Below are 16,500 nucleotides of genomic sequence, written 5' to 3'. Positions count from 1 at the left end.
GCATTAAAAATCGGTAAAACCAAACTTGAGATTATCGTGCACAACCACACATACATACAGGCCAAACGGAGAACCTCCTTTTTTTGAAGTCGGTTATAAACTGTAACATTTTATGGCAACCAGACCAACCTCTTAGGTAATTGAAGAATTAAATAACCAATGCCACAATTGATTTCATTAATTAAAGGAAATATTCATTCGTACATAAATAAATCAGGTCTACTATAAAACACAGGTCATTTCAGTTGGCTCTTGTCCAAACCCAATTTCGTATTTTATCAGCCAACTAGGATTAATTTACCAATAAAACCAATTTTATTTCTAAAATCTCTGAAGAACGATGAATTGGATATAGCCCTCTGTTAGATGTTTCTTACTCTACAAAGTGAATGTAAATAAATAATTAAAAACGAGGAGAATTTGGTACAACCTACCAAAAGTTAAGATACTAAAAAAAAGTGTGGGCTCGCCATGCTTCGGCACTGCTGGGCCGGCTCGACCAGAGTGATACCACGGCCGAGCAGAAAACTGACGTGAAACATCGCTTGCGTTGTGTTTCGTTGTGTGAATGAGGTTACCGGAGGCCCAATCACCCCAATCTTCCCAATCCCCCCAAATGCCGGCAATGCATTTGTAACGCCCCTGGTGTTTCAAGCGTCCATGGACCGCGGCGATTATCTACCATCAGGTGATCCGTCTGCTTGTTTACTTAATATAAAGCTATTTTACTTTTTAAAAACATTACAAAAAATTTACACTGCGCCACAAGTATGACAGAAATATCTTGTAATCATGATTTTAATTTGAAAAGACCAACAATAATTTCCGTCTAAAACCTACCAAAAACTACCAAATTCTAAAATAAAATATTCAACTAGCAATTCTATTTACCCAAGTGACAGCGCAAATGAACTGACAGTAATGACATTTCAAATAAGAAATACGACTTTGTTATCAAAAGAATTGTTCGAATACGTATTTTGATTCAGAATTATGACTAAAAATAATAAATAAATACACATTTAACCACCAAAATGGCATTTCCTAAGATCGATGGTTACGTGGTGACGGAAAAACTGGGCACAGGCAGCTATTCCACCGTTTACAAAGCATATACAAAGGTAAATACTAGAACAAAATTTGAATTACGTCTATAGAGATAATAAAATTACTATTTTCCTTCATATTTTTGCACAATAAAGACTAATAAAGTGTTAAACAATTAGAATAAAGGCTATATATTTAATATGTATACGTTTTAAATGTTAAATTTTGTGAAATAAAAGCGTAAATATAAGAAATCTTGTGACTGATTTGTGTATGGATATCGCACAGCTGTTTACAATCAGATTAGTTATCAACAAAGAGGTTACAACTAGTTACAACTGTGTATGTTTGTTGACATAACATTGTACTTGCAAAAAAATCTGTGCGAACTGCTAGGGAGTGGAATTCTTTGCCGGAGTCTGTGTTTCCTGATGGGTATAACCTGGGTGTCTTCAAAGCCCGAGTGAATAGGTTGCTTATGGGCAGACGTGCTCCATCGTAAGCCGCATCATCACTTACCATCAGGCGAGATAGCAGCCAAACGTTGATTTATCAAATGTAAAAAAAAACTAGCAATATTATAATTGCCTGTTGCTCGCGACTTTGTCTGCATAGAATTATGGTGTACAACAGAATTTGGGTTGATGTTTTTTTCTAATAATGAAAGTTATCCTAAGTTACTCCTTAGTACATCAGCTACTTGCCAATAAAAGTCTTTTCAAAATCGGTCCTGCCATTTTAGAGATAAGTTAGAAAAAACTGACAGACAGAAAAAAATTGTATGTATCATAATGTTTATTCATATTATGCATTTAGTAAAACGTGGTTATGTCAATATTATAAACAGTCGGGTCGGGTAAATAGTTATTGGGCTTTTGGTTATACAAAAACTTCTCAGTAGTAGCACAGAGTTTGAAAATATATAATAATAATATATGTAGATTTTAAGAAATAATTTTGTATTTTAGTGTGCACTTTGTTAAATGAATAAATGATTATTATTATTATTATGTAAAGAACATACATAATAATAATAATAATCATTTATTCATTTAACAAAGTGCACACTAAAATACAAAATTATTTCTTAAAATCTAAACATATGTGCTGACATTATAATTGCCTGAACTAGGTTGAACCTGTGTCTCAGGCGGAAAAAGAGCTTATATGATAATTTGACAATATAAATTAACAATCTAATATACTAATAATTAAAGAACTAACATCCATTAAAATACATATTTTTGCTTATACCTAATACCTACATTATTCATTATTGTTTGCATCTGCAGTTTTATTTGCACACTGTAAGTAGGTTATCCGTGCGGTCATAAGACAGACTTTGCAGATAATTAAAAACACTTTTTCTGCATTTAAAGTAGTTTAGGCTATAAATACTTAGTTCACTATTTAGTTTATTATACAGAAATGGGCCTAAAAATCTAAAGAATCTATTCGTATACATATATTTAGAGGTGGAGTTTGAACTGCAAACTATATCTTTACGTCTTTTGTTAGTAATGTTACAATTATTGTAGGAAAGCTGAGAGTGTTGTTTTAGAATTACGTGCTAGATAAATAATTGCCTTACAGTTAAAACATTGCAGGATTTATATAACTGATATGTTTGAAAGAGGAAAGGATGGAAGTGGGCTACTTTTAAAATTGCTCTCTGGGCTCGTTCGAGGGGAAAGTAGTTTTTGGTGCTCCTCCCCAAGAAGTAATACAATTGTAAGGATGGACTGACAGAGGGCCAGATAGCGTTATTAGCTTAGGGTCTGCGATTGTGCGTAGTTTTTTAAATACAAACATTATTTCCGTACTCTAGACACCAAGCTCTCGAATTGTTGTTTAAAGGAAAGAGTATCGTCAATTATAATACCCAGGTATTTAATGTTATTTGTTTTAAGGACTTTAGGACAACATGAGTTGATTAAAGGATTACTACATTGATGTGCGTATAGATGAGTATTTTTATTTTGACTTTTGCGTTGGAAAAGTCGTATAAATTTCGTTTTATCAACAAGGGTTAGGATTGCTTTTGAGCCAGTTAGTGACAACATTAAAACTGTGCGCTCTTGTTTCATCAGTTTTTCGAGTAAAAATTAGCGCTGTGTAGTCGGCGTATGAAAATTTTGCCGTTTTCTATATCAGATTACATAGGTCATTTATGTAGATGGGAATAGGGTAGCGGCAAGATGCTGCCTTGAGGCACACCAAAAGCATGAGGTTATCACTTATGGTCGTTCGATTCTAACCTTGATGGCGATTATTTAAGTAATCTGCTATTAGTTTTAGCTGTCTCTTATTCCTACAGCCTCTAGTTTGTGTAAAAGCAAGGGAATTGATACAGTATAAAAGCTTTGTAGGTCAATGAAGATTGCTAAGCTTTGGTTCCCCTTGCCGGTTCAGCTGTGACGTAGTCGGTCAGGGTATGTAGCATTTGCCGTAGATAATTTCATCACATCCAATTGCATAGGCGATAGTAGGTCGTGTTTTTCCAGGTAGTTGACTAGTCTAGTGAATGATTTTTTCTAGTAACTTTGTGAAATCGAAGGAAACTATTGATATCGGTCTAAATTACTTATTAGATCTTTGTTTCCTGATTTGAAAATAGGAATTACTCGACTTTTTCAGAAATTCATGAAATACGCCATATTGAGAGGCAGACGATTATACGTCAACGGAGGCACCAGATTGCTTGAACCGTTTTAGTACTTTATTGCTTAGTTATCCCAGCCAACTGCACTATCATCCTTCAGTCCTGAAATCGCGTGCGTACTATCGGGGTCAAGCATAACAAAAGATTTTACACTCACATGTTGAATCGGTCGCCTGTTGACTGGGGGATCTGTTCGGCAAGGTTTTTCCTACGTTTACAAAAAAGTTATTTACATTGACAGCTGAAAAAGCGGTGAAGAATCATAGATGTAAACTTGAGATTGATTCATGCTGTTTTGATAAATACGTGACGTTTTTTATGTGTTTCCATAATGATTTGGTAATTTCTGCAATTCATCCTTAATAGTTAGTTGTCGTTTTAAGAGGTTGTTGCAAAAATTACGATATCTCTTATAAAATCAAGTTATCAGGTATCGCTTTGTTCTTTGAGAAGTTTGTCCCTGTGTCTAATACAAAAATGTACTTGATATATGGCAATAGACTCACCCTCTATTACATGGGTCTTATAACACAAATGGGGAATAGTGTGTGTACATTGTATAGCGCACCTCTGCCTGCCCCTTTGGGGATAGAAGGGTATATAATATAATAATGTATATGATTCACTTGGAATATAACTCATTCTGGTTTTTACAGCTTGCTTGGTATATAGACTTGAGGAAAAGTGGTTGAATAATTTAATTGTGATTCATTATGTGAAGAACTGCTTCATTGGTCAAGTGGTGTAGTAAACTGACGTGATGAGACGATAGTTATGTTATGACTACCATGAAAAAGGGAATAAGCCTATTGCTATTTGCCAGTCAATATTCCATACTCCGTGCATTTCTTTAAACATTTCCCCACACTAGGATTTTCTCCTGTGTTGTGTGTGCGTTTACAAACATACAAGTTCACATACACATGACACACAGACCCGGAACACAAAGAGTTGTTCTGTGCGAGAATCGAACCTGCTATATGTTGCACAGCAGCCAATTGCCTTGCCTAGCCAGTGTATGTAAACTTATATTTTATTTTATTTTTATGTTTGTAAACCCACCCAGGACACACACACACGCAGACTGCTGGGAAAGGGATCTCGGGTTCGATTTCAGTGTCGGGCACAGTAGTGCTGGGCTTATTTCGCGTTTTCAAAAATTTCTCTGTAGTAGCACGGAGCCTGGAATTGTGTCCAGTATATGGCAATAGGCTCACCCCCTATTACATGGGACTTATAACACAAATGGTGAAAAGCGATAATAATTAGTTACCTAGTATAAAAGAAATGCGACTGCTTCGTTGGTCGAGTCGTCGCAAGTGCACTGTCGAACAAGGGGTCTCGGGTTTGATTCCCGGGTCGGGCAAAGTATTACTGGGTTTTTTTCGGTTTTTCGAAAATTTCTCAGTAGTAGCACGGAGTTGCGTTGTACCTGATATATGGCAATAGGCTCACCCCCTATTACATGGGACTTATAACACAAATGGTGAAAAGCGATATACTAATAGTAGTTAGTTACCTAGTATAAAAGAAATCGGTTACTCTCTCCCACAGGTGGGCGCCCGGACGGTGGTCGCAATAAAATGTGTGGACAAATCCCGTGTGAAATACTCCGGTTCAGCCGTAGACAATCTCATTACAGAGATCAGTCTTCTGAAGAAACTCACACACCCACATATCGTACATATGAAGAACTTTACCTGGGATGATAAGTGAGTAGAGATATTTTTATTATAACCTTCGTGAAACATACTAAACTAATTATTATGTTAACGGCTTACTCACGTAACTATTTGACGAGGGACTCGACTAGTTCCAAGCCATGCTAGAGGCTCATATTTATGAGCAGCATTCCGCGACACACGACGCGGCGATTGTCGCGCTGCTAATGGCGACCTAGTTGGCGCCCATCGCGCCCTCTGTCTGGAATCGCGCGCACTATCCGGCGCGCGCGACGATGTTGGCTCGTTAGACTCGTTCGCCGGCGGCTGCGTACGTGTTAGGTTTGATTCTCGGGCGTTTTTGCGTCGACACGAATATGAGCCTCTAGCATGGCTTGAAACTAGTCGAGTTCCTCGTCAAACAGTTACGTGAGTAAGCCGATAACATAATAATTAATTAATTTAGTATGTAGTATAGATACAAAAATATGCTACGAGTATGTTTAATTTTCGTTTGATGGGTCGACGTTTGGCCGCTATTTCGCCTGATGGTAAGTGATGATGCGGCCTACGATGGAGCACGTCTGCCCATAAGCAACCTATTCACTCGGGCCTTGATAACACAAAGGTTAAACCCATCAGTGAATTGTACAGTGGCAACTACGTGCAAGTGAGTTCCACTCCCTAACAGTTTTGTTATGAAAGAGCTATCTCTTTCCTTGTCTCGCATCGTGCGTTTTTGTAAACGACTTTATACAGAGTAGAGTCAATGTTTATTTAACTTCTTTATGTTCTCAAATTGAATTAACTGGTCCGGGGAGACGAAGTATGTCTTCACTATTGTAATCAGTCCACTGTCAAAGTCAAAGTCAACACTACCTATATCAATTAGACCAGGGGCCTTAGCTGCGTTACTAGCAAATACTTTTAGAATAGCTTCCCTAGGGGAACGACAGGGTGCACTACTGTAATTCAACTAAAAACGAAGGCACTCCGAAACTTCAAAGAATTAATAATACAATAACGTCTGTCTGTTAGTCCTTGTTGAACTTTTGCTTGAACAAAAATGAAGATTCCTATGAGAATGAAGATGAATAATAGGTTTCTGATATGATTCATTAATACAATACTTGGTTACATTATTTCAAGTAATTCTATGTTGGTAAATTGCTGGACTACGAGCCTCCTCTACATAAGAGGGTTTGCCATAATCTCCGCAGGCAGGTTGGAGATCGCATTACCTATATGAGCCCCGGTAAACCCGCTAGGTAGTCTGCAGCTCCGGAAGACCATCCTTTCGCTTTTTCGAAACGCCGGTTATTTCTCCTGATGGTAAGCACGGATCTGGACACATGTAACACCGAGGCGTATATTGCGTTGCTCACGGCCTTTTGGGGGTTAGGAATTTAAGAGTTGTTGGGGAATCATGGGACTTTGGGAAGGGAGGAATTGGGCATCAACATAACTCACACAACGCAAGCGTTGTTTCACGTCGGTGTACTGCTCGGCCGTGGTACGTCCGGTCGAGCCGGCTGCAGTGCCGAAGCATGGCTCTCCCACACTTAAAAGCGTGACGAACTTTCACTGAATGAAGAACTATTTGTTCTATTGGTACGCTAATCTTTTTGCACCTACGGCTGAAGATCCTAAACGAAACTTTGGTATTTATAGAACCGGAGTAGGCCCCAGGCGTGACTGATGGGCTGATGCCTGATCCGATACTTGTAATCAGCTTATAATTAAACCCCCTGCGGACTACCTAGCGAACCACTTTATGCAGAGTAGAGTCAATGGTTTACCGGGGCTCTGGATCGAAAAGCAGGAGTAGGAACGGGGTGGTTTTTAGTCAATAAGAGTCTGACACTCCCTCTCGCCTCGCCCAAGGCGAGAGAAGTCATTGGATGATTTTCCCCCTCAAAAAAAAAAGGCGTGACTGATACTGAAAATATGTTCTTTTTACTCCAGGAGTAGTCCATATGGATTTGAAGCCACACAACCTATTACTCCACAAAGGATCTGATGGCAAGTACATACTGAAAGTGGCTGATTTTGGGTAAGTACCCAATTATTATAGATTTTGTTTTGTACACCCAGAACACCAGAGGCGCTACTGCGTTGCCAACCTTTTGGGGGTTAAGAATTTAAGGTTTGTTGGGGAAAAAGAGATTGGGAAAATAATGTTAGTCAAAGCAAATATAATAATATTAATAACGTTTGTCGGTCAGTCCTCTAGTTGCTCTATTTGCTCGTTCCAAAGTGTAGATTCCTATGGAGAAGAACGAGCAACAAACTCCATAGGTTACTCTTTTCCAATCAGGTTCACAATACAATACTTGGTTACCCCAATCTCTAACCGCCAAAAGGCCAGCAAAACATTATAACTCCTCTGGTGTTTCGGGTGTCCATTAGCAGCGGCGATAATTGCTTACCATCAGGTGATCCGTCTGCTCGTTTGCCAACCTAAACAACTAAAAAAATCAACAATTTCCATGTGTAAGTTTTCCTTAAATTGTGTGCTAATATACAACGTGTAACAAAATACCCATATACATGAAGAAACACTGAAGAATACAGGTTGAATAGAGTCTCTACACAAAGTTTCAGCTTAAAATACGTTTAAAAAAAATTGGTACCAAATACTTGGTGTCGCATGGTTTTTATAAATCATACAAACGAAACAATTCTTCTGTAAATCTGATCGCCTAGTACCAGTATCTACCTAATTTTGATGTTTGGTTTCTGGAATTTTATGTATTGGAAAAATTCATAACTTCGTTCCATGAAAACATGAGTTTAAAAATCCCTTCCCGTGTCACTATTATTAGAACTTATAACGGGATATTTACCATGTTTTTTCACCATGTTTATACCATGAATAAACATGGTAAATATCCCGTTATAAGTTCTAATAATAGTGTTAGTGACCATGTCAGTTTAAAAACTTATATCCCTTCCCGTATCGTTTGTTATGTTATCTAGAAACCGTGCACTTGATATGTATACCCCCTTTTTGTTAAACTGTGTATAAGTGTGTACAATGTACATAGGTTTGCATCGTACATGACGGATGCGGTGCAGCGCTCAGTCCGCGGGTCCCCGCTGTACATGGCGCCGGAGATGCTGGCCGGCCAGTACGATGCCAGGGTGGACCTCTGGAGTGTCGGTAGGTATACCATCATCCCACAGCTGAACATACACTTCATCATCAACAGCCTTTATACAATGTGATAGGGGTGGGACTTCTAACCCGTTAAGGATGAGTACTACATCTAATTTTATCGACAGACCCCTATTACATGGGACTTATAACACAAATGCTGAAAAGTGGGTGTACATTGTATAGCGGCATTACGTGCCGTAATGTGCACATCTGCCTATGCCTTACAGAGATAAAAGGCGTAACGATATGAGAAAGATAAAGTGTCCGTCTGTAGGTAACAGTATTTGCTCGTTCCAAAGTGTAGATATAGAAGAACGAGCAAGAAACTCCATAGATAGGGCGAATCCACAACACTGCGTGGCAAATATCTACGACGCCGCAGAACGTATCATGGAAATTTCAGATGCGACGGCGCGTCGTAAGAGTATGCATGAAAGCATGTCATTATTCATAATGGTGAGAAATGGGTGCACCCAGTACTTTCTTTTTCTTAATACGTCTTAACGCGATCAGAAGTAAAACACGCGTAGTGCGGTCCATGTCTCACTAGAAACCAAACCGATGGTTAGCGTCTTGTCCTACGATTTCGTATCCGATGAAATTTTTGCGATCACAACTCAGTGTTGTGGATTCGACCATAGTCAATACCTACTGCATGACATAATTGAAAAAACTCGACTATTTTCAAGCCACACTCTGCAAGATTCGGTGTAGCTTGAAACTAGTCGAGCTTTTCTCGAAAGCCGTATACATAGCTTATGTTTTTTTTTTTCATATAACTTTTATTTCCAGGTGTGATAATGTATGAGTGCCTATTCGGCCGCGCCCCCTACTCCTCGGTCTCTATGAAGGAGCTGATAGACAAGATACAGAAACAAGCCCCTATAGAGGTAAGTTCTTAAAGCCTTTTATATGGTACTAGCTACTTCCGCGCGGTTTCATCCTCTCTGCTCGGCTCCTATTGGTCATAGCGTGATGTTTTATAGCCTATAGCCTTTCTCGATAAATGCACTATCCAACACAAAAAGAATTATTCAAATTGGACCAGTAGTTCTGGAGATTAGCGCGTTCAGACAAACAAACAAACAAACAAACTCTTCAGCTTTATAATATTAGTATAGATTAGTATAGATAGTATAGATAGATAAGTCGGTAAACGAGCAGACGGATCACCTGACGGTAAGCAATCGCCGCCGCCCATGGACACCTGTAACACCAGGGGCGTTACAAGTAGTTGCCGACCTTCGAGGATTAAGGGGGTATTTGGGCCTTTTGGGGTAAGGAATTTAACAGTTGTTGGGGAAACAGGGATTGGGAAAATGGGGAAGGTTGGTAATTGGGCCTCCACTCCGGTAACCTCACTCACCCAATGCAAGAACGAGAAATGCTCTACTAGTTTCGAGTCACAGAGAGACTCTTCATCATGAGCAGCGCGCGGTGGTGAATAAGTTATTTTAACCTAATTTTGGAAGTCAAGGGTTATTGGGGAATCGGGGATTGGGAAGATTGGGAAGGGGGGTTATTAGGCCTCTGGTAACCTCAACACATTTTTCTTTCTCTTTGACCTAAACCTTTTAAATCCGTCCGTATCATCAATTTATTTCTGCCTCAGGCTGGATGGTGTGCGTTGATTTGCGGTGGTTTGTGATAGGAGGTAGCGGTTGGCGATTGTCTTTTTTGAAGTTAAAAGAGATTGATGTTTCATAATACGTAACGTTATACCTGTTATAGCTTAAGGTAGTGGTTCCCAACCGGTGGTCCGCAGAGAACAAAATATAACGACAACAAAATATAAAGAAACGCACAAGACAAAGGAAGAAAGCGCACTTTACTTTCGTAACGGCTGTAGATACTGTATATAAGTAAAACAAAATGGTACCCACAAGGTAAATATTTGAAATTACTGAAACACTCTGTATCTGCCTGTATTGGATACTTGCGGCCCACTTAACCACAGCAAATTAAATAATAAAATCTTGTCCGCGAGACCAAAGTGCGTTCGGCCCAGTTGGCCACAAAAATAGTAGGCATAATTAATTTTGTACAACTGGTCCACGTGGCCCAGTTTATTGCCGCCCAGTTGATCACTGAGTCGAAACGAGTGAAAACAAAAACAAACTAGTGAAGCGAGCACTCGCCGGCAGTGTGAACAGTCAGCGATCAACTGTTTGTATATGCATCTCTTTTGTTTACACGGAAAGTATATCTATTGTACGTTTCTTGAGCGAGAAAATAGCCGATAGTTAGTCGTTCACTCGCCGTTGGTGGGACAACTGCCTTAGCTTGTAAGATAAAACTTAAATAAATAAATAAATTAATCATCGAAATTAAAAATTTCCCCTACAGCTTCCCCGTAACGCCTCCATTTCCCCTGGGTGTAGGAAGCTACTCTTCGGCCTCCTGCAACATGACCCTGACAAGAGGATCAGCTATGAAGAGTTTTTCAGCGACGAGTATTTGGATCTAGAACATATGCCAACCAAGGAGAATTATGAAAAGGTTAGTTAAACTTGGTTATTATTGTGTAATGTAGGTTTTTATAGTCATTCTAGCTATTTTTCGTTAATCACCATTTCGTTTGACAAGTGTGGGGATTATGAAAATTTTCGTATTTGGAGGATTTTTTAGGTAATGTAATCAGTATTGATCACCGCTTCAATCTCCAGGTGTATTATTAGTCATTCTTAATCCCCAAATCCTCGGCCTAGCGTGGGGATTATAGCAAAATTTTCACCAACTACACTAAACGACGACGTCTGTTATTACTATTTCTTAATCCCCAACTCGTCTGCCAAGTGTTGAATAGTGAACGCCACCTTTTTAATTAAACTGGCAATTATTGTACGAATTGTATGTTGGTAACTCAGTTACTTTTTTTGCATGTTTTTGCTAAAATTATCTTTTCTTTATTTTTTTATCTAAAGTTATCACTATAATAATCTCTAATAATCCAACACCAAGTGTGGGGATTATGGCAAAACTTCGTCCTAAGACAGTAAATACTACCTTTATTGACCCAAAATGTATTTTAAGTCATAAAGATATACAATGTGATAGGGGTGAGACTTCTAACCCGTTAAGGCTGAGTACTACATCTAATTTTATCGACAAAAAAAATATAGGGGGTTGAACCCTCCCCCTAAAAATTATGGCTATTTTAATGTTTTTTTTCACTTTATGTTATATCAAAGGTAAAGAGGACAAACGGTAGCTAATAACCTTGGCTAACTAATTCATTACTCTTTTCATATGTTTGAAATATCATTTCGGAATTATTTTTACCGAAAAAATCGCAATTTTTCAATATTTTCAATTAGGGGTTCAACCCCCCATATTATTTTTTTGTCGATAAAATTAGATGTAGTACTCAGCCTTAACGGGTTAGAAGTCCCACCCCTATCACATTGTATTTTTAAATGAATAATTTCCTTCATCCCCAGGCGGTGAACATAATAAAGCGAGCGATAGAATTGGACAGTGCTGGGGATTATAGCGCCGCGTTCGAAGGGTATAAGCAGAGCTTGGTGTATTTAGTACCGTGTGTGTCGTGTGAACCTGATAGCTTACGGCGCGCCGCATTGGCTGGGAAACTTAGCAGGTACGGTATATCTTATATATATAATTCTTCTGTAAGTGTGTATGTCACTGAACTTCTCTTAAACGACTGGACCGATTTTGATGAAATTTTTTGTGTGTGTTCAAGGGGATCTGAGAATGGTTTAGATTCACAATTTTGTCCGCTGGACAATGATTTTTTGATTAATTTTTAATTTATCAGTAGTTGTTGATTTTGGAATGTTTTACATTGGATCCGACAGACGGCGCTACCATCGCAGTGTCAAATATTAATGACGTTAGATATTGTCATAACATTTGAATAATAATTTTCATCAAAATGGTCCAGAATGTTTTAACTTATTAATAAAATTTAAAATTTTCAAATTAAAGACGTGTAGACAGGACAACGTTTGTCGGGTCCGCTAGTCTTATATAGAATAGAATCAGGCGTTACTTTTTTTATGAAGACGTATCACCTGATGGTAAGCAATCGCCGCCGCCCATGGACACTTGAAACACCAGAGGCGTTACAAGTGCGTTGCTGGCTTTTTGGGGGTTAGGAATTTAAGGGTTGTTGTTCGGAAATCGGGGATTGGGAAGATTGGGAAGGGGGGAATTGGGCCTCCGGTAACCTCACTCACTCAACGAAACACAACGCAAGCGTTGTTTCACGTCTGTTTTCTGTGAGGTATGTCTTATGTCTTATATAGAATAAAATCAGGCGTTACTTTGCGGAAATCTATACTATTCTAATAATACAATGGATTTTAAGTTTTAATTCCGCTTATACATGTATTTTAAGGGTTCCGTAGCCAAATGGCAAAAAACAGAACCCTTATAGATTCGTCATGTCTGTCTGTCTGTCTGTCCGTCTATCCGTCCGTATGTCACAGCCATTTATTTCCGAAACTGTTGGGCCTACATAGTTGAAACTTTGTAGGTTGATGTATTCTGGTAACCGCTACTTGAATTTCGGCTCCATGTTCGAAATGAATGAAAAAAAAATTATATGCAATGTACACCACCGAAATTTGTTAGTGCTCGATTAGCTTGCGTTTAGCTGAATCGATTTTGACGCGATTTTCAGCACAGTATTTTGCAGACTTTTTAAGATGGGAAAATCATCCAATGGCTTCTCCCGCCTTGAGCAAAGCGAGAGGGAGTGTCAGACTCTTACTGACTAAACACCACCCCGTTCCTACACCTGCTTGTCGAGCCGGAGCCCCGGTAAACCCGCTAGGTAGTCCGCAGCTCCGGATCAGACATCAGCCCTACTGGGCCCCATCTGTTGTGGTCTGATGGCTCTTTGAGGCGCCGCACGCACGGGTCTGGTTCTGGTCGGGCGGCGAGCTACCCTTGCTCGCCATTCGCTGATATTTTTCAGACTTAGAAGAAAGATCTGGAGCTGCGGACAACGTAAAAGGTTACCGGGGCTCCAGCTCAAAGCAGGAGAAGGAACGGGGTGGTGTTTAGTCAGTAAGAGTCTGACACTCCCTCTCGCCTCGCCCAGGGCGGGAGATGTCATTGGATGATTTTCCACCATCAAAAAATTTATGACTTTAAAAAAATGGAGGCCCGCAATACGATTGAAGACGGTTCCCATTTAAAAAATAATGTTTTTTTTTTAGGTATATGCAACGTGCCGAAGAGATAAAGTTGTATCTGTCGACCGGGCGCTGGTACCGACCGCCCAAGGACACGCACACTCCCAGTGTCAACTGTTATGCAGCTGTTACAGGTATATATTATATTTTATATGCTATACAATGTGATAGGGGTGAGACTTCTAACCCGTTAAGGCTGAGTACTACATCTAATTTTATCGACAAAAAAAATGGGGGGTTGAACCCCCTCCCCCTAAAAATTATGGCTATTTTAATATATTTTTTTACTTTATGTGATATCAAAGGTAGAAACAAAAAAAAACGACAAACGGTAGCTAATAACCTTGGCTAACTAATTCATTACTCTTTTCATACGTTTGATAATATTTTAGTGAGAAAAAAATAATTTCTGAATTATTTTTACCGAAAAAATGCAATTTCTCAATATTTTCAATTGGGGTTTCAACCCCCCATATTATTTTTTGTCGATAAAATTAGATGTAGTACTCAGCCTTAACGGGTTAGAAGTCCCACCCCTATCACATTGTATATCGCTCACCTAGTAATATATTGGCACATCTGCAAAAAATGCGAAATTGACTTTATATGGTTTACGTGTTTAAAAGTGCACATTAATCTATTTATTTCCATATTCATCGAGAGAGGTCGTAAGTGTCATTATACCATTATTGTAGTTTCCCCGTTCACGCACGTAAAACAACGGTTCATTGGTCAGTAAAGTAAAAACTAAACAAGTCAGGTAAACTATGGAAACCGTAAATGTGCCAATATATGATTGGACGCGGTTTCACCCGCTGCTCGGCTCCTATTGATCGTAGCGTGATGTTTTATGGCTTATACCATGAAAAAAATACAAAGAGATGTCTAATAATAAAGTTTGTGGCACGATTGATGATGAAAGTACGGGAGAGCTATGCTTCGGCACTGCTGGGCCGGCTCGACCGGAGTGATACCACGGCCGAGCAGAAAACCGACGTGAAACAACGCTTGCGTTGTTTGAGTGAAGTAACCGGAATCCCAATTATCCCCTTTCCCAATCTTCCCAATGCCCGATTCCCCAACAACCCTTAAATTCCACACCCCCAAAAGGTCGGCAACGCACTTGTAACGCCTCTGGTGTTTCAAGTGTCCATGGGCGGCGGCGATTGCTTACCATCAGGTGATACGCCTGCTCGTTTACCGACTTATACCATAAAAAAACGACTAGTTCGATTTGAATAATATTTTTTGTGTTGAATAGTCCATTTATCGAGGAAGGCTATAGGTTATAAAACATCACGCTATGACCAATAGGAGCCGAGCAGCGAGTGAAACCGCGGGGGAATAGCTAGTTAAGTATATAAAGTGACTGGTAAATAGTGAACGATATTTAAACACGTGATTGTACTCATGATTACAAACAACTTTGTCAAAGAAACTTTTTTTGTAAACTTATAAGTTTTATTTTAATCACAATAACTTCTATCTTTAATCTACAGCTGATACGTCCATAGAGTGTAAATGCAGTGGAGTATGTTCCTGCCCAAGTTCGGGGATTAATGGGAAACCGACAGAGCTGGGGATTAGTGAGAAGGTGACAGAAATGGGGATTACTGAGGAACCGACGGGGAGTAATGTGAGTATTTTGTTTGATTATTTATTTATTTATTTTTTCTTTAAATATTGCGACTGCCTCGTTGGTCGAGTGGTCGGAAGTGCAACTGTTGGACAAGGGGTCTCGGGTTCGATTCCCGGGTCGGGTAAAGTATACTAAGTAAACTTGGCTCGTTTTGCTTCTTTGAAAAATTCTCAGTAGTAGCACGGAGTCTGGAATTGTGTTCAGTATATGGCAATAGACTCACCCCCTATTACATGGGACTTACAACATAAATGGTGAAAAGTAAGTGTACATTGTATAGCGGCATTACGTGCCATAATGTGCACCTCTGCCTACCCCTTCGGGGATAAAAGGCGTGACGATATTTATAATAGTAACATTACATACCCTTACATCTAGATGTGTTATATTATATGTTTTTATATAAGAATAATTCATGAATGTTTTTATTACTTTTATATTTGTTTTAATTTTTGTTTTGTTTTTTTTTGGTGCATCGTGCCCGGTGCAAAATAATCATTTCTTTCTTTCTTTCTTTCTTTCTTTACTTCTATAGATGGCGCCACTAGCGCAAGAGTCGCCGTCGAAATCTCGCTTTGGTTTTAAGAAGCTATTCAGTCGACAACCACCCTTTCTTGAAACTAAAGATTCAAGTATGGTAAGTAAACTATTTAAGTCTTAATACATGTCTCACCTGCACTACTCTTCCAGCCGGGTGTCATATACCCGACTAAGGAACTACAGTGACGTCAGACTAAAATACCCTTGTCACCACTTCTACTCTTCCCGCCGGGTGTCATATACCCGACTAAGACACTACACATTAGACAGAGACCGTGCAGCATCGCTCTCTGATAAACCTGAACCTTTTACACTGCGATCTCCAACCCGCCTGCCTGTGGGGATTATGGCAAACCCCTCTTATGTAGAGGAGGCTCGTAGTCCAGCAGTGGACTTTCTGACTGACTTTTTATGGTATAAGCCGGTAAACGAGCAGACGTATTACCTGATGGTAAGCAATCGCCGCCGCCCATGGACACTTGAAACACCAGAGGCGTTACAAGTGCGGTGCCGGTCTTTTGGGGGTTAGGAATTTAAGGGTTGTTGGGGAATCGGGGATTGGGAAGATTGGGAAGGGAGGTAATTGGGCCTCCGGTAACCTCACTCACACAACGCTGTGGTTGTTTCAC

The 16,500-nt window shown here is 39.4% G+C and overlaps 2 protein-coding genes across 2 annotated transcripts in view; both read left to right on the top strand.

Annotated features, from left to right (window-relative positions):
- The window catches only part of LOC118281129 (M-phase inducer phosphatase), a 219,828-nt gene that overhangs the window by 181,952 nt on the left and 21,376 nt on the right, over positions 1-16,500 (top strand). The gene's annotated exons all lie outside the window — the stretch shown is intronic.
- LOC118280906 (serine/threonine-protein kinase ULK3) lies at positions 916-16,057 on the top strand. The gene is made up of 11 exons (XM_050700437.1): positions 916-1,121; positions 5,264-5,421; positions 7,316-7,423; positions 8,418-8,533; positions 9,323-9,420; positions 10,877-11,029; positions 11,971-12,128; positions 13,717-13,826; positions 15,192-15,328; positions 15,867-15,968; positions 16,022-16,057. The coding sequence occupies exons 1-11, from the start codon at positions 1,035-1,037 to the stop codon at positions 16,055-16,057; spliced, it is 1,263 nt and encodes a 420-aa protein (XP_050556394.1). The 5' UTR covers positions 916-1,034.

Source organism: Spodoptera frugiperda, chromosome 19, assembly GCF_023101765.2.
Source record: "Spodoptera frugiperda isolate SF20-4 chromosome 19, AGI-APGP_CSIRO_Sfru_2.0, whole genome shotgun sequence".
Taxonomy (NCBI): domain Eukaryota; kingdom Metazoa; phylum Arthropoda; class Insecta; order Lepidoptera; family Noctuidae; genus Spodoptera; species Spodoptera frugiperda.
The sequence above is the reverse complement of the archived record's forward strand: the minus strand, read 5'-3'. Positions and strand labels throughout refer to the sequence as shown.